At 41.4% G+C, this 22,196-nt stretch overlaps 3 protein-coding genes across 5 annotated transcripts in view; 2 read left to right on the plus strand and 1 right to left on the minus strand.

Moving 5' to 3' along the window:
- Positions 1–2,773: 2,773 nt before the first annotated feature.
- Positions 2,774–3,427, plus strand: LOC104345558 (claudin-24). The gene has a single exon (XM_009950042.1). It carries the CDS (start codon positions 2,774–2,776, stop codon positions 3,425–3,427), a length of 654 nt encoding a protein of 217 aa, XP_009948344.1.
- A 1,210-nt stretch (positions 3,428–4,637) lies between these two features.
- On the plus strand, positions 4,638–5,291 carry LOC104345560 (claudin-22-like; the record flags this gene model as incomplete). Its single annotated transcript, XM_086464803.1, is given in 1 exon segment — positions 4,638–5,291. A coding segment is annotated over 1 exon segment (654 nt), but the record flags the coding sequence as incomplete, so codon positions are not given.
- A 3,429-nt stretch (positions 5,292–8,720) lies between these two features.
- The window catches only part of WWC2 (WW and C2 domain containing 2), a 102,772-nt gene continuing 89,296 nt past the window's right edge, over positions 8,721–22,196 (minus strand). For 2 of the 3 annotated variants that reach the window (XM_086464033.1, XM_086464035.1), the window contains 5 exons: positions 20,470–20,634; positions 17,889–17,981; positions 16,560–16,802; positions 10,808–10,935; positions 8,721–8,787 (listed from right to left, as the gene is read on the minus strand). In XM_086464033.1, the coding sequence (XP_086320159.1) occupies positions 8,721–8,787; positions 10,808–10,935; positions 16,560–16,802; positions 17,889–17,981; positions 20,470–20,634 (696 nt within the window). Of the gene's footprint in view, positions 8,788–10,807; positions 10,936–16,559; positions 16,813–17,888; positions 17,982–20,469; positions 20,635–22,196 lie in introns of all 3 variants that reach the window. The other variant, XM_086464034.1, reaches the window with a different exon arrangement.

Below are 22,196 nucleotides of genomic sequence, written 5' to 3' on the forward strand. Positions count from 1 at the left end.
CATCTTCACCTTCCTTACCTGAAAGCACACTGATCAGCGATAGCTGTACCCACTCTTCCTTTTCTTCTTGACGAGCTTGCCTTAGACAAGCATGGTCCTTGCTGCAGCGGCTGGCAAGGTGAGCAGGGGAAGAAGGGGCAGAGCTGTCCTGGAGCAGCTCGCTTGTGTGTGGGCCCCATGGCACTGTCTGGGGAGGTCCCTGGCAGGCAGCTTCCCTGCCCCACTGGCTGTTGTTTCAGGCAGATGTCAGCAGATGTTTTTTGTCACTGCGATGTAACAGCGCACCCTGGGTTTATGTTTCAAATTACCCTGAGCAATAGGGCAGAAACTGATCAGAGCCCAATTCTATCCCTTAGGCTTTGAAGTAACTCTGACATGTTACCTTCTGTGTGGGCACAAGTCTACCAAAATAAAATTATTCTGGGAATGAGATATTTTTAGATGTGAGAGAAAGAAATTATGTTGGGGAGGAAAAGCGTGAAAGAAGGACAAGGGAGATAGGTCTAAGGCAGTTACTGAGCCAAGATTTTACATATCTCAGTTCAGCTGGAAGATCTTTTTTTTGTTTATGGGTTTGCTGAGATTTTTCATGAGATGAGTAAGTTTCAAGTAAAGGCATTCAGACCTTGTTACTATCCTGGCAACACGGCAAGTCTTACCTGTTTGGTTTTTTTTCCCCCCACTGGAAGAACAAGGATACTTTTGTATGGAAGCTTTGCTTGCTTTAAGTTAGTGCATGGCTAATAGTAAGTTGCAGAACTTGACTGGCAGATCTTACTGATGCAGCAGTCTGCTTCTGATTGCAAAAATTTAAAGGCTGGTGTACTGCTCTAGCTGTGGTCAACATCAGCAAAACGAGTGGACTTCACATGCCTGATCTTGTGCTCTCACACTGTATTGACTGTGGGAATTGAGAGCAGAGCAGAAAATGTTAAATATTCACAGACAAGAGATGTGCAACAGGCTTTCAGTAATAGTCTCGCAGTAACCATGGTTTTAAAGTCAAACAAACATGTAGCCCCTGAATGAGCAGAAGCACTCCTGCAGTGTAGTTGTTCATCTGAAAAATTATTCAAAATGGCATTATGGAGCGTCTCATTGAATGCCATGGTGATTTCCAGAACTAGCATTCTTGCTCTGAACAGAGAAAAGGGACAGAAATGACATTGTCAAATCTGAAAATACAATCTGGAGTTTGAATTGGTCTTTTTTCCTCTTCTTTTGCCTAGTGGATGCCCAAAGTTAGAGCCTTGCTTGCATCAATTTGTTCCCAATGTTGTCAGTAATATCCTTGATAATTCCTGCTCTTGTGCATGGTAATTTCTTGTCCAGGTGTAAGCTGTTGGACTGGGTTGGTCCCACACACAAAAGGGACATGGATCGTCTTTCCTTGCGTTGGCTCTTCGCAGCTTGTGAGAGGAGAAACACAAAATTAAGACTTAATACAGGAATGAGGAAGAAGAGGTTTTCTTGCAGTGAAATTTCTTACTAATAGCCTTCAGGATTTTGGAAACCTTCAGAAGCAGTGTAGTGTTTTCCCATTCACCTGATAATGCATTTTGAGCAACTGAGAATTAAAATATGCAGATGAGTACGTTATCACATCTAGGAAATGAAGTCACGGAAGACTGGAAAGCATCCCTGGGTCATCTATGTGTGCGTGTGTTCACGTTGCTCAGCTCCCTCCCTGTCAGGCTGTGCTGTTACACCTGTGGAGGGGAATCGCAGACAAACGTTCTCCTTGCTGACCCTGTAGACAAGCACAAGCGTAGCTGACATGAGAGCAGGTAAAAACCAGGGTTTCCTAATGGGGTAATGGCATAATGGTATCTGGCTTTGATCAGAAAGGTACTAGGCATTCCTGGCCCTGGGAGCATTGAGTGCCAAATGTTGTTAGACACTATGTGTATACACTCTGTGCCATCTGGGACATGGGCCCTTGGAAAGGGGACACTGAGCCGGTGTAAGCTGCTACCATGGTGTTGCTGAAGTCCTGGGGCAGGTAAAGTTTATGCTGGCTGATGATCTGCCTGGGTTCATTATGGTGGAGGGATGTCTAGAATTTCATTTTCTACGGTACTTTCCCCATACCCGTCTCCTTTTCCGCTCAAGAGTCAGTCAAAACAAAGCCCATTTTAAAAGAAATGAATGTAGAAAATGTGAAACGTAAGGATCTTTTACAAAGCGTCTTTTACAGAGTTGGGGACATAAAACAGGGCAGTGGAAGATAAGCCATTATGTATGTTGAGGAAGTCTAAGAATAAAGATTATAGGCAAACAGTCTACCTTTCTTTACAAGGCCTTGATTTACATCCCTGAAATCTCAAATTTAGCTATTACAATGAAGTCCTGTTGCACACAGAGCTGACTTTTTATCACCACTTAAAATCTAATTAATCCGTATTGAAGCACAAAGATTTCTGTTGTGTTTTAGGGTGAGGGGTCACAGAGCCCTCTTTGTTCATCCTCAGGCTTGTAATCATCAGGCATTGGGATATAATTTTACCAAGCAAATTGGAAGGTAACAGATCAAATCCTTATCGGAAAGCCTAACTCAAGGTTTAGTGAAGTCCTTCGTCCTTTATGTGAAACTTTATATTCATGAAGAACAAAAAAGTGTTTCAGAGCCTACAAAGGGTTAATAGCAAGGGCTTATATTTGGGGCAGCAGAGAACTGAAATCATCATAGCTTCGACCATCACTCAAGGTAGCAGTTGTTACAGAACTGCAGGGGAGACCTTCCTCCTCAAGCTTTTAGGACTCTGCTCTTATAATGGCCTTGGTCTATCGACCAATGATGCAATTAAGTGGCATCCTGTTCTCCCTGTTGGGATGGGTCCTATCCTGTCTCACCACCTATTTACCCCAGTGGAAAAATCTTAACCTGGAACTGAATGAACTGGAGATCTGGACCATGGGACTCTGGCAAGCTTGTGTTGTCCAGGAAGAAGGGGGAATGCAGTGCAAGGACTTCGATTCTTTCCTAGCGTTACCTCCAGAGCTCAGGATTTCTAGGATTTTGATGTTTTTTTCCAATGGATTGGGGCTTTTGGGCCTCTTGCTCTCAGGATTTGGGTTGGACTGTTTGAAAATTGGTGAAGGACAAGAAGAACAAAAGAAATGGCTGTTGCTGTTTGGAGGAATGCTCTTCTGGATATCGGGGATTACAGCTATTGTCCCAGTTTCTTGGGTTGCCCATTCCACTGTCCAGGAATTTTGGGATGAGAATATACCAGATATTGTTCCCAGGTGGGATTTTGGGGAAGCATTATTTGTTGGCTGGCTTGCTGGATTTTGTCTTATATTAGGAGGATCCCTACTTAATTGCGCAATTTGTTCAACTGAAGTCCATCCATCTTCAGTCCATTATGCAGTAGCAGAACAGCAAGAACAGTGTCAACACTTGGAAACTGAAACTAGGCCTTAAAATGGAAGGTTTTAAACAGTACAGAAAGACTGCCCTGTCTTTTTCAAACCCTAGTGCAAGCCAGAAGCTTGTTCCAGTAGTAATTCAAAGGACTCTTTGTTACCTAGCGGAGTTTCTAAACTTATGTCTGTTTTCTCCATAACTGGTATTGGAACGTGGTGTGTTTTCTCACCTGCAGAACTGTTTAAAACTTTGTTTCACAGCAGAATGCTGAAGTCTTCATGGACTGCGCAGAAAAGGTGCTTTTGCTTTCTTAACTGCACTGTAAAATCATGAAAATGAATATGCATGTTCCCTTACAGCTTGGCTTTTAACCAAATTGCGTTTTCATAACAACCAATTAAATGAGCCTCAAAGCTTGACTCCCTGTTGCAGTTTTCCACTTGCCTAATGCAGTGACGTACAAACTTGAGTTTTCACATCCTGAACAGTTTAAATACATGCATTGCAGCAAATCGTCTTTCTGTGTACTTGGATATTGTTAAGAAAACTGTAGGTTTCTGAAATTCTAGCAAGTTTTGTAGTTGTCTTTTTGTGCATGGGGCATTACAGGGTGGGTGCTTCATACCCAGGAAGCTGGGTTTTCCCAGTCTAGCACATTAAGCTGCCCATGCAAGTTACTCTGAGAGTTTCTGGCACCTGCATACTTTATGCACCAAAACCAGGCTGAGAAATGCTGCTTGAAAAAATACTTAAACTATCTTCACCTGATTGAGGCATTATGCATCCTGTCAAAGGCTCCTTAAGTTCCATTCACTTACAGCGGTGCGTTGTTCTGAAGGTGTAACCTTTGGCTTTAAACAAATTATGTTTAACTGGCCACAAAGCAGACAGCTTCATTTGCTGTCAGTGGAAATGTGGTAGTAAAATGCAATTTAAAAACAAACCCCAAGATGCCAGAACTAGCGGAACCGCTGTAACGCCTTAGCAGACTGATAGAAAGCAAAATACATGCTTTTCTTAAAAAAAACAAACTCAAAACTAATGAAAGGTGAGCCCAGCTGCGGCCATACCCTTCAGCTACAGGTTTACCACACTACCTCCTTACCCCCCAAACACTGCACATGGCACCAGGCTATACAAAGCAGGAGCAGAAGTATTTCATGCTTTATCAGGCATTGTTTTCATTTTTGCTTATGATCAGTATGACAAAGAATTGAGCAGAACAGCGCCTGCAAAAGCGAGCAGTTTAGCACTTCTGTGACTGCTAAAACTGAACTTGGTCCACAGGCAGATGCTACAGTTAGCTGGATTGCTGTTGGCTGTACTAGGACGGATTTTAACCTGTACCTGTAACTACTTACCAGACTGGAAAAATCTCAGCTTAGACTTAAATGTACTGGAGTTTTGGACCACGGGACTCTGGCAAACCTGTATAGTCCAAGACATAGGAAGGACACTGTGTAAAGACTTTGATTCTTTCCTAGCGTTGCCTCTAGAATTCAAGATTTGCAGGATTTTAGTATCTACATCAAATGGACTAGGACTTCCAAGCCTTGTGATCTCTAGTCTCGGTTTGGACTGCCTAAAGATGGAGAATACAGAGCAGAAGCTGAAGAAACATCTGTTACTACTTGGAGGAATATTCCTGTGGATGTCTGGGGTTCTGGCCTTAGTCCCTGTTTCTTGGGTTGCCCATACTATAGTCTAGGAATTTTGAGATGAAGATACCCCAGAAATTGCGCCCAGATGGGAAATGGGGGATGCACTGTTCAGTGGTGGATTTTCTCTATTTCTAGGGGCATCTCACTCCTCTCCACACTCTGCCTATCATCTGACCATCAGCTACCAGAGCAGTATGCAATGGCAGATATGCAAGACGCCCATCAACATCCAAAAACTGGAAATAGAAGACTTTAAATAGGGTATATATCAGGTTTTCTGATTTCTTACTCTTGCACTACAGTAAGAAAGGTCTGCTGAAGAGACAGGTTACTCTTTACAAGACTGGGGGGAGGGATTGTTTCTTACTAAGTAGTTCCTTTAATCACTACTTAACTTCAATTTTAATTACATTAACTGGTGAGCTGTGGCGATCTAAGTCAGTCACTGCTGTATTTCTCCAAAATCTAATCAATTGCAGATTTTGTTTTTGTAGTTGGTTGTGGTGGTTTGTTTTTTTTGGATAAGTGAGTAAAAAATTTTTGATCTCTAGGCATGCATGGAGAATTGTCCATATTTTAATCGGCAGAACTCCTACCAGGGCTGCTTTAAACAATGTCTTTTTTACAAAAATAGTATTAGTTTGTCCTAAACAGTTTGTAGCGCCAGTTGAACAGGCATTACAAAAGCCTAACACAGTAGAGCCTTGAATGACGTTTCCTGGACCTGTATCATTTACAGTAACCTGAATGTTCTCGGACATAACGCCATGTAATACGAGATTCTCCATCGTCCGCGTGTGAAAGAGAGAAGGACTGACTGTATCCCTGCATAATCTCTCTTTCTGAGGAAAGCCACTATTTCTGAATAATAATGACACATCGTCCAGTAGCAAACTGGCCGTGTTCATTGCTACTGCAGTTTTTACTTAAAGAACTAACTTAAGGATATGAATCAGTTTCCATATAACTTATCCTAAGACTTGTCAGTGATCAATGTGAACTTGCTATAAGCTGCACTGATTTTACATTGACAAAGCTGTAGCAACCATCTGTTTCTGCAAAGAACACAAAGACACAGAACAGCAATAAACAAATTAAATAAAACACTGGTCTGGAAAAGAGCTTTGTTAAAAAATGTATTTTCCGATCACTGAAACATATGGAAAGTGCAGAGACAAGTTAATCTATGTGATGTACTTGCATACTCTTACAGAAAAAATTAGAACAGAAACACATTCAGAATATAACCTGATTAAATATTTAGTTCAGTCCTGAGCATTTGATATTTAATACAGTATAAACATAGCAATAGTAAAAAAAAATAATCTTAAAGTTATCTGATTTGTGTTCTATTACAATTTTTGCTAAGCTTTGCTCATTTGGCTAAATATTCTTGTACCAGTAATATTTAGACTTTGATACATACAACTGCAGTAACATGGGTACCTGGAAATAGAACTAATTACATTCATTATACCCTGCTGTACAGAGTAAATTCCACTTTGTGTAATATTTATAATTTTAAATGGATGGGGAGTTATTTGTATGTATTATTTTAGCTTATTCTATTGTGTGTTTCAAGTGTGCACAATCTGAATTAGTAAAAAAACCCCAGAACTGTTAAAAGCTGCCTATAAGTATGTTCAACTCTACAGTTGTGGAAAATGAGGAGCATGAATATGTTTAAGTCTCTCATTTTTCAATGAGTTTTGCAAGCTAAAGCCAGCAATACTTAAATTTTACAAATCAGATGATAATACTTTTTTTGAAAATTATTCAACACGTGAGGAGAAACAGCTAATCTGGCAAGAATTTAGACAGCTCTAAATATTTTTCACAATAGCATGCTTAATGTCAAATATTTTTATGGTCAGAACTGAACTATATTAAGCAGAACATAAATAAGACTGTAAATAAATAAAAGAAAAATCATAAAGTACACCTCTAAACATCATTCTACAAACAACTTACATAATCAAATTGAGAAGCTGAAACTGTCAACCTTCATTTCACCTCTACATTAAATAATTCCAGATTCATTTTTTTTAAAAGTTGACCTTTGAAACATGAATGTTATCTCAAACCCAAGAAACCAAAAACAAATGGGGCATTCATAAAGGACGGTCCATCAGTCATCTTGCCCGAAAGAGCATGTTTGGCTATACATTTAAGCGAACTGATGTATTTGTGCATAAGAAAAACCTTGGGTGTCTGACGGACCTCTCATCACTGAATTGTCACTTTGAATTCAGGACAGCTGCTACCGTATCGTGGTTGTATTTGCTTCCGTTTTCTCACCAAGTAATTACAGCCTTTTTGAAGGAAGAAGTCCATGCGCATGGGGCTTGTTGCTTGGGGAAGAAAACTTTAGCCAGTGAATTAAACATGTCCGAGTGCAAGGTATTAAGTAGAAACCAAGATCATTCTGTTATCTGCAATGTCCACCTACTTACACAGCACCCGCAGAAGGTGACATCCCAACTGCTTTACCCAGACAGGGCCGCTTCAGCACCTGCACCCACTGCATCCGAGGTGATGCTTCTGCCTCGCAGGCTGCTTCACGGTAAGGCTGATTTGAAATGCACCGGTCACACCTGTTCGTTAAACCTGCGCACCCCCAACTGCATACGGGGTCAGCTGTGTGTTTTTAAAAATGTTATTTATTGTACCGAAATCGGTGAAGACCTCTAGTCGGGAGCTTGTCTTTTTCAGAAAGGGTTTACCTTACCGACGAGGCTTCTGACAGCTGAGTTAGTATGTGGTGGACTTTTCTCCTGGTACAAATACTTTAATGAAATGTCTTCATATTTGTAAAATTAACAAACGCTTTTACATATTCCTAGTTGGCAATAAGACAGCCTCTAGGACAAAAGATTAACATAGAGAAACTCTCACTTTTAAGTGTACAGTGGATATAACTATTCCGATTTCAATGTTGGCATTATGAATTTGATTCCAGTTCAGAAAGCAGCTGCCCCTTTTGGTAGTCTCATGGTAAGTTTTTAGGGTTACTTGTCTGCCTTGCCTTTCTCACTCTCCTGCAGATGCAAGAAACCTTTTAGTGCAGGTTAAAGTAGTACTGTACATTCACAGAACTCTGAACTCTGTCTCTTCCTACGAAATATTAAAAAACAAAACCAGAAGAAATTTGTTTTCAGAAACAACATTCCAATGTGGGTGATGAATCTAATTAGCAGCTGTTGTGAGGCAGCCTCGATGTTTCGGAAAGGAGCTTACGCTTGTGGTTAACTTTAAACTATAAAAGTCACACTCTTGTACAAAAATATTGCGTGGCAAAACAGCCATCTTCACAGTCTGCTCACATGAAAATAGTGAAAAGATAAACAATCTTCTGTTGAACGTAATATTTCTCAACACAGTGCAGTTCAACAGAATACATGCTTAGTACTGCCTTTGTTCCACCTTTACAAAATAAAAACACACACTCAATACATACAAACTGTACAAAATCAGCATCAGTATACCAAAATTAATCTACTTTGGTTTTCTGGTTGTTGTTTTTTTTTGCCGTTTCTTAAGCATAAACAATTCAATTCACTATATTTTACAAATAAACATATCAATAGTGAATGTAAAATAGAAGATCTTTAAAAGCAGGTCACTAGAACCACAAAGTTCATCTGAAAAGAGATGAACAAGTGGAAAACCACTTCAATGAAAATGCATAATTATACATCATCAGCTGGAAGGGCTGGTATACTGATCTTTGCTCTTGTGAAGTATGCTATCTTCTTCCTGAAATTAGAAAAGGAAACAAGTTATTATTTTACTATTTACGGCATGACCCCAATGTCATCTGCTAATGTTACAGCACAGTTCTTTAAAATACAGGTTTGGAAATTGGAAAACATACTGTGAGGAAAATACACAAGGAATTTATTTACCACATTGTGGCATTCTGACATAATTCCCTTCTTAGGCAGATTTATGTAAAAAGCAGCTCCAATTTTGAAAAAGAAGGGAAAATCAATATTTCATTAATAACTGCAATGAGACAAATATTGATCTAGTCACTGAATTTCCCACGACAATATTTCAGGCAAGGGATGAAAAGGCAAAATAAAACATTTATCTTGACTTGGGAAAAGGGGCGGTGGGGGGAGGGAATAAAACAATTTGGTCTGGGCAAGACTCAGAGAAGCAGAGTTGTCAGCCCATTCTCTAGTTGCTTTCCCTGGGCTGTTACCATTTCTGTCTCCTATGAACTGAGAGATTACTGAAGCATAGCAAGTTTACACAAGCTTGTCTGCCAGCAGCCTGGAAAGTAAATGATAAGTATTGGGGGCTTAAAAATCAAAGCTCAGAAGAGTCATTCTTCTTGAGAGCTTCAAAAATGCCTCTGTGTGATTAGTCGGTGAGGCCACAGCGCTGTAACAAGTCCAACCAGCAGGGCGGGTACAATTTGGCCTTAGAAAGTACATATTTGTCCAGTAGACTGAACCACGTTTGCCACTGGTGAAGCTTCAGCTCCCATCAAAAACAGTAGCTCAGAGCAAAATCAACTACGTAACTGGATTCCTCGGCTAGTTCTGTGGCGACCAGAAGGGGAATGGAACCTTACGATACCCTTCGTGCAGGTGAATGGTGCCTTGAGCACTATTACATGTTCCTGTAAATTTGGGCAGCGGTCTGTTTGTGATGCCTGTGAAATGACCAGCACGGACTAAAACTCTTTCTCAAGACTTGCACAGAAAGTGAAAACTGTTCTAAGATGCTCTAAATTTCGTACTGGACATAAACAGCTCAGCTGTAGCGCTTCTTTGCCGAGGAACCCCTTGCCTTTCTCTCCCGCTTTGATTCTGTATCACTTAGAGCTGCTGCTTGCAGTATGTGCCTCACAGGCCCCTATTTGCTTATGGATTTCTCAAACTGCTCAAACAATTGACTGGGTTAAAAAAGGAAAAAAAATCCTCATGCTTATTAGCAGCTGCCTTAAATTTCCTATACAGGAATCCAGAAATCAAACTTTAGAAAAGTGTGTTAGTGACAAAACGGATTAAGTTAGCTTGCAGCACTGTTTCTATATGGAAGAGTAAGCATTTTATTTTTCAAGCAACACTTTTATAGTTATTTTACATAGAAGTGTGGCCTTTGGGCTGCTGGCCTGCCACTTAACTGCCCAGCTTTTTGGGAATTTAGACCAGTTAGAATTCAGGTTTGAGATAGCAAGTGGTCATTCTGGCTTATGGTAAGCAAGAACACTTGATTAATTGCTTCACGTAATCAGTTGCCGTTCCCGCAACCAAAAGGAGGAGGAGAACAAAAAGGGGGAGGGATTCAAGATCTTTCCTGAATGACAAGTCTCGAGCAAGGCACGAGTAGCGGTTAATCAGTTTCCCGATGAGATGTGTACTGTGCTGCTTCTCCTTGAGGGGCGGTTTGCTTCGGGCACCTCCCACCACTGGAAAAAATCCCACCACTGCCAGCCCACTGCCAGCCTCCTGCGGGTGAGGTGAGCCATGGCGATGGGCACACACGTGCCTGCCCACAGCAGACACCACCCAGAGGTCTGAAACTTTTCACTCGGCTTCCCCCCCACCAGGGCTCAGCTGACGTACTGCCGCCTCCGCCACACGAGCAAGTTGCTGAGGCCTGGTCCTTTGAAACTCCAGCTTTGAGCTATGTCACAGTTTCTTGCAAGTCAAAGGCATGTGGATTTTTGACTAACATTACAGGGCGTATCTGACTATATTTAGAAATAATTCATGTTACTCCAGTACATTAAGAAGAGCATGAAAAGCAGAGCAGGCCGTACCTGAATGACTGCACCTGCAGTGGCACTTTCTGGCTCTGCTCCCGTAACCGGCATACATCCTTAGAAGCTTTCCTCATCAATTTCTCAGCGCTTAAACCTTGTTTCTGTTCTTCTTTTGACTGTTCAGCCTGTCAATGGGAAAAATAACTATATTTTGCTAATAATGAACTACTACTCATTTCAAAGAAATGACAAATTCTTTGAAATGCCCAGCCAAACAGCTGGCAGTGTCATGTGTACGGTTGGACTTGATGATCTTAAAGGTCTTCTCCAATGTAAATGATTCTATGAAAATCTCTATACAAAGGGTCAACACGACAGAAGACTGACATCACAAGCCTAAGCCATGGGCATGAAATAAGATAACAGAGCTTTTCCTAAAAAAAAAAATAAAAATAAAGCAAATCCCCTGCCATCACAGCTGGCTACTAGGTGTTACAAACTTCGGTAGTTCTTAGGGCTATAGTTAGACAATACCTAAATTTGTACGAACCAATGTTATCTAGCCAAGTATCTTTTTAGATCTGGAAGACAGTGATTCTCTTCCGATGTAAAACACTTCTATTCCCTAATGAAAGCTCTCAGGAAAGTCACCTGTACCTACTCTAAAATGACAGACAAATTAAAAAAAAAAAAAGAGAAGGTGTGCTCTCAAAATGCAGTTTCCAGTTTTGTTGACGTTGTTAGCAAAGTTAATATTCATGAACTTCTGTGCTTTTATTCATGACGACACCTGTTTTGGTAACAGCTAAGGCAAGTGAACAGTACACCAGTGGCAAGAAGGGATCAAGGAATTTTCTTGACATGAATGCTGTTATGCAGCTACATGCCCACCAGTAAGTCACAGTATTTCTGTGCTGCTGCATCAACAGGACGACTGCAGCAGTAACACCCACCGTTTCAGTGACAGACTGCTATTAACAGCTCTGTTTTGTTTTTTAACAAACTTTACCAAGGGTTTCTGAATGCCCAGTAATTTGAACAGCAGCTCTTTTTAGGTGGGCAGTCACCTGGATTTCTTAGACAAATGGTCTCGGTTCAGATGCAGATGAGTCCCATAACACATTGCATTATCACCCCAGTCGTGGGTGGGGTGCATGACATGGGCAATGCCACCTTGTGTGTGCACTTAGCTTCATTTCTAGACTGCAGGGACTGTCACACTTGAATTTTGCCAGCCACCAAAATTTAATGGAAGCAGTTCATGTTCTGAAACGATTTTTTAAAGTTCTTTAGAGGTTAATTTTCAATGCTTAACTTCAAGCACTCAGACTTGAAAATGCTGGTCTGTTACCTCAAAGTAAAACAAGCACATTAAAACACACCCAAGCCAGAAACAGCAATCTTCAAAGCTGGTTTGTAACTTAGGAGTTCATGTCTCTAGCTCTGAATTCCACCCAGTAAACTCCCAAACAACAAAACCAACGAGTTTAAAAAAGTTAGTCCATACTATCAGTTTCATACTGGGTATTTATAAAAATCTGTTCACAGCAGGAAAGCGGTACCCTCTGTCCATTGAAACTCACTCCAGTGTTTCATATGAAAGTGTTTTACACGAAAGAGCACGACCCTTTGAAAAAGTCACTCAAAATCCAGTCAGCCTGTACTGCTGTTAACTTCTTCAGTCCCCAGCTCCAACATAGCTATGACTTTAAAATGAAATTAACCTGTAACTATTGTTTTCTCTATTAGGTAGTGAACATCACTTTGCAATGTACAACTGGTAGCGTCTTAATTAATTTTACATATCACTGGCCATATGTTTTATCAGCTCCCCTAGTTAATATTTATCATTGAAGCACTAAACATGCAGTATTTCATATTTTTCTAATTTTATCTTTTCCCTAACTATACACGAGATTCTTGTGACTACTGCATTTCAGGCTGACAGCACAGATGACTTTGTTTTCATACTCTCTATTACCATGTACTGCTTTCTCATTTTTTAATCCTTTTATTTTTTCAGGATGCTCTCAGAGGAACTTTGATTTCAGCCCAATGTCTCTAAGCGTATGCATGCAAGGAGGTAAGCACGTGACCAGGTTTATATTCACATCATGTCTCTTGAGCGATTCATAAAGACAATGAATCCTCCATCTATCTAAAAAACAGAAAAGCACACTAATACATTTGCCATACATTCAGTAAGTGCCAAAAATCTGGCAGCTACCTGCCCAAAATAAGTGCCAGATAGGAATCTCTGTATCTGCGCTTCGCTTAAGCCTGAGGTAACAGAGAAGGAACACCATCAAAATTAGAGCTGGAACACCAATTCCTGTCTTGTTCTTCAGAGGTTTTTGTATAGAAGAAAATGAATCTAAAGAAAAACTGTTAACTGTGCTAAACACCAAAACACCGGAACAAGGACATAGTTGTGGTATTAATGACATAATTACATATTACCTTTACATAAAAGATGCAATGAAAAGAAATAAATAAGATCTTTACAGATATTTACGGGAGTCTTTTTTGGACATACACAAAGAGGAAGTACTTCAGAGGACACTAGGTGTCTGAAAACTTGTATGATTTAAGACTCAAACATTGAAACTGCATGATTTCTCACAAAAACGCAATCTAAACAAGAGAAAATGCTTCTGGTGCACAGAATTACCTACTGTTTTCTGATCCGCAGGTATTAGTGGGCTTTACGTACTTGCTGTACTTAGGAAGGTGTGGTAGGAAGGGGAGGGAAGGGATGGAGTCTGTGTGTTTGGCTTCAAGCAGAGGAACTGCGTGCCAGCGAGCAGCCACTGATTTTTCAACATCCCCCACATCTGCGGTTTCATTTTTCACTTGAGACTCTCTCAATTTCTCTGGCACTTCCAGCTGCTGTATTAGTCTGCGCTATTATAATGCCCGCAGGATCTAAAAAATAATCTATGACAATGTTCTCTAGGCCCCTGTGTTTTGCTAACCCAAGAGGAAACACTGACAGCAGAGTACAGCATTCTCAGGGTTGTTTCGCTCCACAGGGGAGGGCTGCAATGATTTTAAGGGTAGAAATATCTCTAGAAACTTTGTAAGCGCTCTTCAAAGAGGTGGGGTGGCTGTGATCACTGTTCTGATTTTTAGCTTGGAAAGGAGAACTTAAATGCTGAGCTGCAGCCTGCATATATTTTAGGAACATATTTTATTACCCTATTCCTCATCGCAGTGTGTGTCATGGCGTTGATCACTGACACCAGAGATGTAAGATATGACAAACCTATCTGCTGCCTTGACAGAGACAGCTGAAACAAGAAAGCACAAATCCAAAGGATTTATAACATTAAACGTTGCAGAGGCATACTCTAGTCAAGTGGGAGTAGTTTTAAATGAAATAAATTATTAAGAATTTCTATCCTACATCCAGCATTAGATATAAACTATGAACTACTAAACAAATTTAGCTATGCTTCTTTTATGTAAGCTACTATTTTTATGGGTTAAAATTTAGAAAGACCAAATGCATACAACAAATTCACACAGTAAAAAACCACAGTTATGCTGTGCGATGTTTAGACACTGCGCTGTCTTATCCCATTTTGCCCAAGGGTTTTTGAACACTTGTCAATGCTCAGCTTAAACTCTGCTAGTGTTTTATAGCCATTTTAGAACTCCACTAGCTATAGCCAACAGCAGGTGCCAAGGAACGAGAGACAGGAAGACAGAGGACAGAACAGGGCATAAACACAGAGCTGGAAGAACACATTGGGGAAAAGCTTTGTTTCCTAAGCTGTCAGTTGGTCAAGGACTTCTCGAAGTAGGTGACATCATTATGGTTAATGACCCCTGATGGATTTTTCTTCCATGAATTTATCAAAATGCTTTTTGAACTTAGGCAAACTTGCAGCACTCAATGTTCTGTGGAAAACATTTTTACAGTTTCTAAATGTTGTGCTATATTTGCTTGCATTAACCCGCCACCTCTTCAATCCCCTACTTCCTATGTAACGAAAGACAATGATTAATCGCTCTCCTCTGCCTCGCTCATGATTTTATAGACTTCAGTTGTAGCTATTTAACCACTCCTACACGGAAGCTCCTTTGACCATCCTTGTCAACCCTCTGGAGTTTTGATCCAGTTGGAGAAGGGGAACCAGAGGTGAACAATGTTTAAGTTACAGGCATAACATGTATTTACATCATATAAAACCATGATTTGTTTTGTTCCAACTTCTTTTCTTAGTAATTCCTGTCTTGCTTTTAGACATCCGCTGGTCACTGTGATGTTTTTGTTTCTTCTATCCAAGTATCTCATTTCTAATGTTTAGTGCAGAGCTCAGCTTTGTATATGTAAATATTAGGATCATCCCTTCCCTCTCCCACACAAGACTATTGACCAACATTTAGCTTTTAAAAGCTAAACAACAACTATTGCTTACATATTAGAAGGTCCTCTGCACCTTGTTAAAACTGCTTTCCATTTCTTACCACTCTGAATAACTTGGTGTCATCAAAACACAGAATCACAGAACGTTAGGGGTTGGAAGGGACCTCAAAAGGTCATCTACTCCAACTCCCTGCCAGAGCAGGACCACCTAGAGCAGGTCACACAGGAACGTGTCCAGGTAGGTTTTGAATGTCTCCAGAGAAGGAGACTCCACAGCCTCTCTGGGCAGCCTGTGCCAGGGCTCTGTCACCCTCACAGTGAAAAAGTTTTTCCTTCTGTCGATGTGGAACCTCCTGTGCTCCAGCTTGTACCACATCAAATCTCTACCAACCACAAATAGCTGAAGAGTACAAACCCCTCCTGGATGTCACTAGTAACCTCCCCGCACTGAAAACTGATGTACATTCGCTGACGTAGATGGGAAGGGGCCTCCACAGGGCATCTACTCCAACTCCTGCTTAGAGCAGTTGAAGCTAGAGCTAGGTACTCAGGGTCCTGTCCAGTTCAGTTCCAAATATCTGCAGCTGTGGAGGCTGGGGTTTGTTTGTTTATTTGTTGTTTTCCCTCCCCTTAACAACCTCTCTAGGCCCTTATTCCAGTGTATGAACACCCTCACAATTTAAAAAAACAACCTCCCCAAAACATAATAAAAACGTCCAACTTTTTAACGTATCTTGTTGCAATTTTCCACGTTCCAACTTGTCTCAGTTGCCTCTCTTTTATATCCTGTTTCTTACCTTTCATCCACACGAGGGCATCCTGTTACCTTACGGCAGTTTAGAGGCAGTGCACATATACTTGTATTGTTTTAGAGACCATCACATACAGAACTGGATTTGGCTTTCCTTTGCCAAAACTAGAATAAGTACGTCCTGCATAAGGAAACAGGCCACAGTGGAAGTACTGCCTTTCCCACATGCCCCCACCACTGTGAGTAATGGTCATAGCCTCTCTCTGTCTGTTACAAGTATCTTTTGGCTACAAGTTCTGGGCAGACTGCAAATCAACCGATGCTGAAGGACAAAAAGCGTATGCGTGTCTAGAAGTACGGCTGGGATGTGAGAATTTTAAATTAGCTTTTAAGTAAATGCTATTTAACTACACCAACCACAACTATTCCTCTAAATAACGGTTTCTACTCTGAAGTATTTAGAGGGCACTAGAAAAATACTACCTCAAATTCTATGTTTAAATGCTGTAGCATTGACTAATAAATAAAAATATTGCTTACACTATGTAATTCAGAGGTGTAATTAGTCAAATGTGAGCTTCTGCAAAGATCTTTAACATGACAGACCCAATTCTTTAACGAATTTATAGAAGAGGTAGCGGCATACGCATATTCACTCACACAGTATCTGCATACGCTGCTCATACCTGTTTTTCAGCTTGTTTCAAGAGTTTCTGGAATCGTTCATCCTCTAGCACACACAGGGGAAGGTCTGTCTCTCCTCTGCCTTTCATGTCCTCAAGCTTCTGTTTAAGATCCCGCAAGGCCCGAAGCTCATCATTCAGACGGTTCTGTCTGGTGCGCGATGCCTGGAGGTCCAGCTCCAAGTCAAGGGAAGTGCGTATGGGGCACTCTTGCGTAGCTCTTTGCATGATTGGTTGGCAAACAGGCTGGATCATTTGGGAGACAGAATAATAAAAGTGAGTATCGAGAGAGGCCAGTGTAGGGTTTGACATAATATGGTCAGAAAAGCTCAAATATGTTTTGTTTTTCTTTAGCAGAAAGCTGCTATGATGAGAGCCAAGACCAAAAATTCATCTATTCTAGAATTTTTCTTCAGTCGCTAAAAATAAATGCAAAAGTTTCTCCAACCAGGTGCACAATGATGTATTCACAGGTTAAAAACAAAAATCCCATTCTGAGCCCCGGGATGACACAATGCCAGGAGACCAACACTACACAGGCTTCCCCATAGATTTCAACTACATTACTTATTTTTATAAACATTTGCTTTTTCAAGGCCTAAGCAAACACATAATGTTATGAACTCTGTAAACATGCATTTCTTCAGTGTATTTCGCATTAATTATTGCCCTTTCACATTGACTTTTCGCACGAATAAGTTGGGCAGGAGAAGCCATCCCAGACTGTTCAGTATTTCTTTCTTATGCCAAATGCAATCCTGCTACCTGGTAACAACCCTTCCACAGAAGTGGTTTTTTTTAGTTGCAATCGAGATTAAAATATAACTCTCAACCTACGTAAGAATGAACTTCATGCAAGAGAAATACAATCTCACTCTTTTGTCCTTCAAACCCTCTTGGAGAAAAGTAAATCCCCTTTAAAAAGACATCTGAATCCTTGAAATTTCCACCAAAATTTGCTCAAGATATATATTGCTAGTGTTGAGCTTTGTGCAGCATAAGCCACCTTGGGTCACTCTGTAATAGTCGACTTCTTTAGCTTGTTACTGTTGAAGGGATCTGGGTTAAAGTTCAACAGTAAATGCCACGATGCCGAGCACCGGCGTCTTGCTGCAGGCTTCAGCTACAACTAGAACAACATAAGCTTTGTTGGTGGGGGAAGATGTAGGACTGAGACCACTGCGTGGAGATTTCAACCTGAAACCACAGGACTATGTGTGGTACTTGCATCACTTTTGCTGAAATACTTGAGGCACGTTGTTTTAAGTTGTTTGCTATTCCTTCTCTCCCCATACTTCATTTTAAACCATGTCCAGGTAACATAGCACATACCCGTTTCACTCTGAGGCTGCGCCGTTCCGTGGCATTTCTCACAAAGAGAGACTTTCTGGCTAGTGTTGAGCTGTCACTGTCACTTCGATTCAGCTGTCAAAACGCAGATAACAAACAGATATATACAGCACCTTCACATACAAACATATAGCTGTACTGCTATAACCAGTCAGAAAACCTCAGTGTTGGTACACATGTAGGTCGTTCTTAGTATAAAGTAAAAATTTTTTCAACTAGAATAAGCATCTACTCTAAAATTCTATTCCTAAACCAAGACAACCATTGATGTTACTGAATGAATAGTAAGCACACTCTTTAGGAATGCAAGGAAGGTACCTGTCGTTATTAAGTACTGCCAAATCAATGTCTCGCTGCAGATTATAAACCATGGATTTCATTTACCTGGGGCAGGCTTTTAACAAATTTATTACAGGGAAGGTAAGTCACTGTAGATGTGCACCTGCCCCACAAACAGTATTTCTGTATTATTATCATTATTTGAAACAAGTACAGGTGTGCCTACAGCTTCCTTCAAGAAGCACTTCCTGACTCTCAAAACATGCACCACAGCCCAGCAGTAGTTTCTTCTCAATTACAGCATTAGTTCCGCACACATCAGTGCAGACAGACAGTCAGATGCATCACCATGCGTGGTGGTAACCTTTAGAGAAAACAGAAGCATCTATCTGCAGGATATTTCTTTCACCTCTTCAGAGAAGGACAGACAAAAAGAATCATTCTACTAACATTTCAATAACCAAAGCTAGAGCCCTAAAGCACGCTTACACAGGACTGACTGGCTGTGGGGGGTGAGAAATGCAACCTCTTACAATATGAATACACCTCTTGAGAGACAAATCTGTCTTTTCACCACGGAGCCACGACTGGGAGCTCACCGCCGCTGGGTACGCACAGGGGTTATCACCACTGATGTTTGTTAAGCTCTTTTCATGGGAGATTTTCCAAGGCACCAACAGAGTCTGGGTCTGTCCTTTAGGCCTCAAAAATCCTTGTGTTTGCTGTAATGTCGGATGAAGGTAGGTGCTTCCTTGAAGCTAGGCCGTCTCTTCCAAGAAGAGCAGCTGACAGTTAGCCAGAGCATATCCAGCGGGTGCTTTCCTCTGGCACAGCACCACAAAGCAAGCAAGTCTGGACATGCTTGTGGTGCCAGCTGGGGACTAGGACTGGGGAGACCCGAGCTGTTCAGCCCTCTCCATGGACTCAGATGCAGCTCCAGTGCTCACTCTTGAGCCCCAGCTGTGGACTACAAGTATTTCTGAAACATTTCTGCAGAAGATTCATCTGTGCAAACGTGGTTTTCTCCTAGGGTACTTCGCTTCCAGGCAATACCATACAGAATTAGAATTACCCAAGGTATGTTTTTTTAGATTCTGGCTGCTGGCCAGATGTTCAAAGCTACAAAAGCCCAATACTTTTCCCAAAAGCCGAAAAACCTCAGGAGCTTATACTATCAAAGCAACTAGCGCTACTTCCTGTCAAACACCTCCATGGGCAGTAAGCTAAGGCTGTATTGTTTTGCCAATACAACTGATTTCCAGTGTACAGGAATTAAGACGAAGGCTAAGTTCTGAATTCAGCCAATAATATATCCAAATTATGTAAAGATTGTTACAAAATGATCTGCTGTGTTTCACTCTGGAGGCTATACGGAATAGTTATTTTAAGTATGTAGCTACCAACTAGGTTTTGGGGTTTTTTTTAGGCCAGTCATAATCACAGAGAAGTGATCAACTTCAATGTTCCCAAATGATTAAGCCAACCGCCTCTAACTGAACTGCAGAAGAATTAAAACATGAGTATTTTTTTAAAAAAAGTCATACTTGCCTGAGTAACCTGTAGAAGCTAAAGATCAAAACAAACTGCCTTTTCTAGGGTGTCTGTAATTAAAATCTATAGAGCTGGCAATCTATGCTTAAATCTTTAAACACATGATTTTCACAGTTAGTTTAGCAGCAACAGGGCTGACAATTTAAATCTTTTTTTCTTTCATGCTACCATAGATCTTTGTTGCCAAAGCCACGTTTAAAACTCAGCCCCTAGGCAGCGCTCACACATCTTTCAAAGATATAATTACAGCAGATTTTTGGGCTGCCCAAGTTTAAAACCAGTTGAGATACAAAGTGAGATTCAAAATTGATGACTGAGCTGTTTCCACACTGCTACCCTCAAATGGTTACATTATTAAAATGCAATGGCAGTTTACAGTGAACTCTATTCTATGTTTCAACAAATCATTTTGCTGTGCGAGAGCTGTAGTTGCTGACGTGCAGGGAAACGCAGCTTTTGCAGACAGCCTCAACACAGACATCTGCGTTACTTCTCTCCAATAGGGTGTATTTTTGCCCTGGTAAAGGAGTTTTGCAAGAGTATGCAACTCTGCTGAAAGTCAGTTCTGCTATGCATCAGGTCAGCTAGGGAAAGACAGAATCTAGAGAAAGCACAGACTGTGCCTCTCGCAGGGAAAATTGGTACATGACTCATTGTCATTAATGCATCATTCCCAAGAAGTTAAATGACTCTTCAGTTAATAGCTCTTCATTCCGAGTGTTTTTCCTCTTACCCTACAGATGTATTGGTTCCGCTCGCCTGGAGAGAAGGTTTGTGAGCGCACTATCATGCTGTTTCTGACAAAGGGACGCTGTCTGGAGCTCCAGCTGGCTCTGTCCTTGGGTCGGACTGTTGTGTTCTCGTTAAGCGCTTCCTCAGTGTTAGTCTCCTTATCAACCTAACAAAAGGAACTCAGTTTATCAGAACTACTATATCCAGTACATGCCACCATGTAGTTTTCGTGCCTTTGGATTTTAGAAGCGTTCTTGTTACCACGCAGCAGATGGAAAAAGACCAGCAGAAAAAAGCATCTTGCACACACAGAGAAGCTACATCAGGCAAAGAAACACAAAATTCCCAGAACGCTTAATGGTGTGTGGAGAGTGTTTGAAGGTACTCTTTGTACCCAGCAAAACCAAAGCTTTTGCAGAAAGGCCTTTCCTGCCCTGCAGAGGGTCTGATGCAGCCACAGCACAACAAGCAGTCTGCTTTGCCACGTGCAGACGTTACCGTCTTGCGCGTTTATACCTATTGCCCTCTGCCTCTGCGGAACAGCAAGGCTCTGCCGTGCCGGAGATGGTGCCTGGGCACGCTGCAGGAAGCAGCTCGCAAAGGGACGCTGCCCAGGTCCTTCCAGACGTGCTGCTGTACACCCCCGAGCCTCAGCAGCGGGGCTGCCTCATGGCAACCTGCGGAGCTGCACCAGCCTCGTGAACCCAGGGAAAAGACATGGCTAGCTGCTGGCCCTCCCAACAGCCTGCTGCCCCACACGTGCCCTCAGGGGCCAATGTCCCCGCAGGTGGCGCAGCCTGCACTTGCTTACATGCAGCAATCCTCCTGACAGCCGGGCTGCAGCAGCTGGCACATCTGGTGTCACGGATGTGCACTGGGGCATTTTCTTCAACTCGAGTAATTTAACAAGGTTCACGGTTTTCAATGTGCAGGTGATAAACACGATGACCTGAATAGCACAGCTGCAACCCTGACAGGATCTGGCACGCCAAGACCCATCCTGTGGGTGGCTTTGCAATGAGCTCTGCTACGTCTTTCGCTCACTGTCCAGGTCCGCCCAGCCTCGTCTTAGCGAAATACTTGGGTGCCTGCCTAACCTTCAGACGTTGTCCTTGACACCTCCCCTTGCCGAACTCAGGCTTTGATCTCTATGTGCTTGCTCCCCAGCAGGCTGTCAGTCCTTTTATACCACAGCCTTAGCTCATTTGGCTTCTTGCCATATTAACTGGAAGTTAATTACAGTTTCCAGCAAGTCCACTGCGGTATTGAACTTTTGTATTCTCACAAACTTGACGGAACGAGATGTCGTTCTTTGCTTTTCTATCTTTACTATTTTACAGAACCTGTGAGTTTAATACATGCAACAATTTTTTCATTAAGATGCAGAAAGGTGTTCTAAAAATTTTATTTCTGGAGTATGTGCTACCACATCAGGGATATGTTTACTGAAAATATACTAAAAGTGCTTTCAGAAAGGTGGAATATCATTTAAAGCAAACAGTTAACAAGAACATGGAATTAGACTTTGCTATACGCAGTGTGTGGGTAGTTCAATAGTACACAGTTTAATACACAATTTGGAATTTTCTGTTCATTAATCTTTCCTCCTCATCTCTGCTAAGCCAGTTTTTGTATTTCATACCCTAAGACAAAGGGAAGAAATAAGGAAGTCCTCTGGTTTAAAGATCTTGACCCTTGTGCTGTCTTTCCCCCCTTTATCAGATGAAT

Source organism: Leptosomus discolor, chromosome 4, assembly GCF_034619465.1.
Source record: "Leptosomus discolor isolate bLepDis1 chromosome 4, bLepDis1.hap2, whole genome shotgun sequence".
In the NCBI taxonomy this organism is placed as follows: Eukaryota; Metazoa; Chordata; class Aves; order Leptosomiformes; family Leptosomidae; genus Leptosomus; species Leptosomus discolor.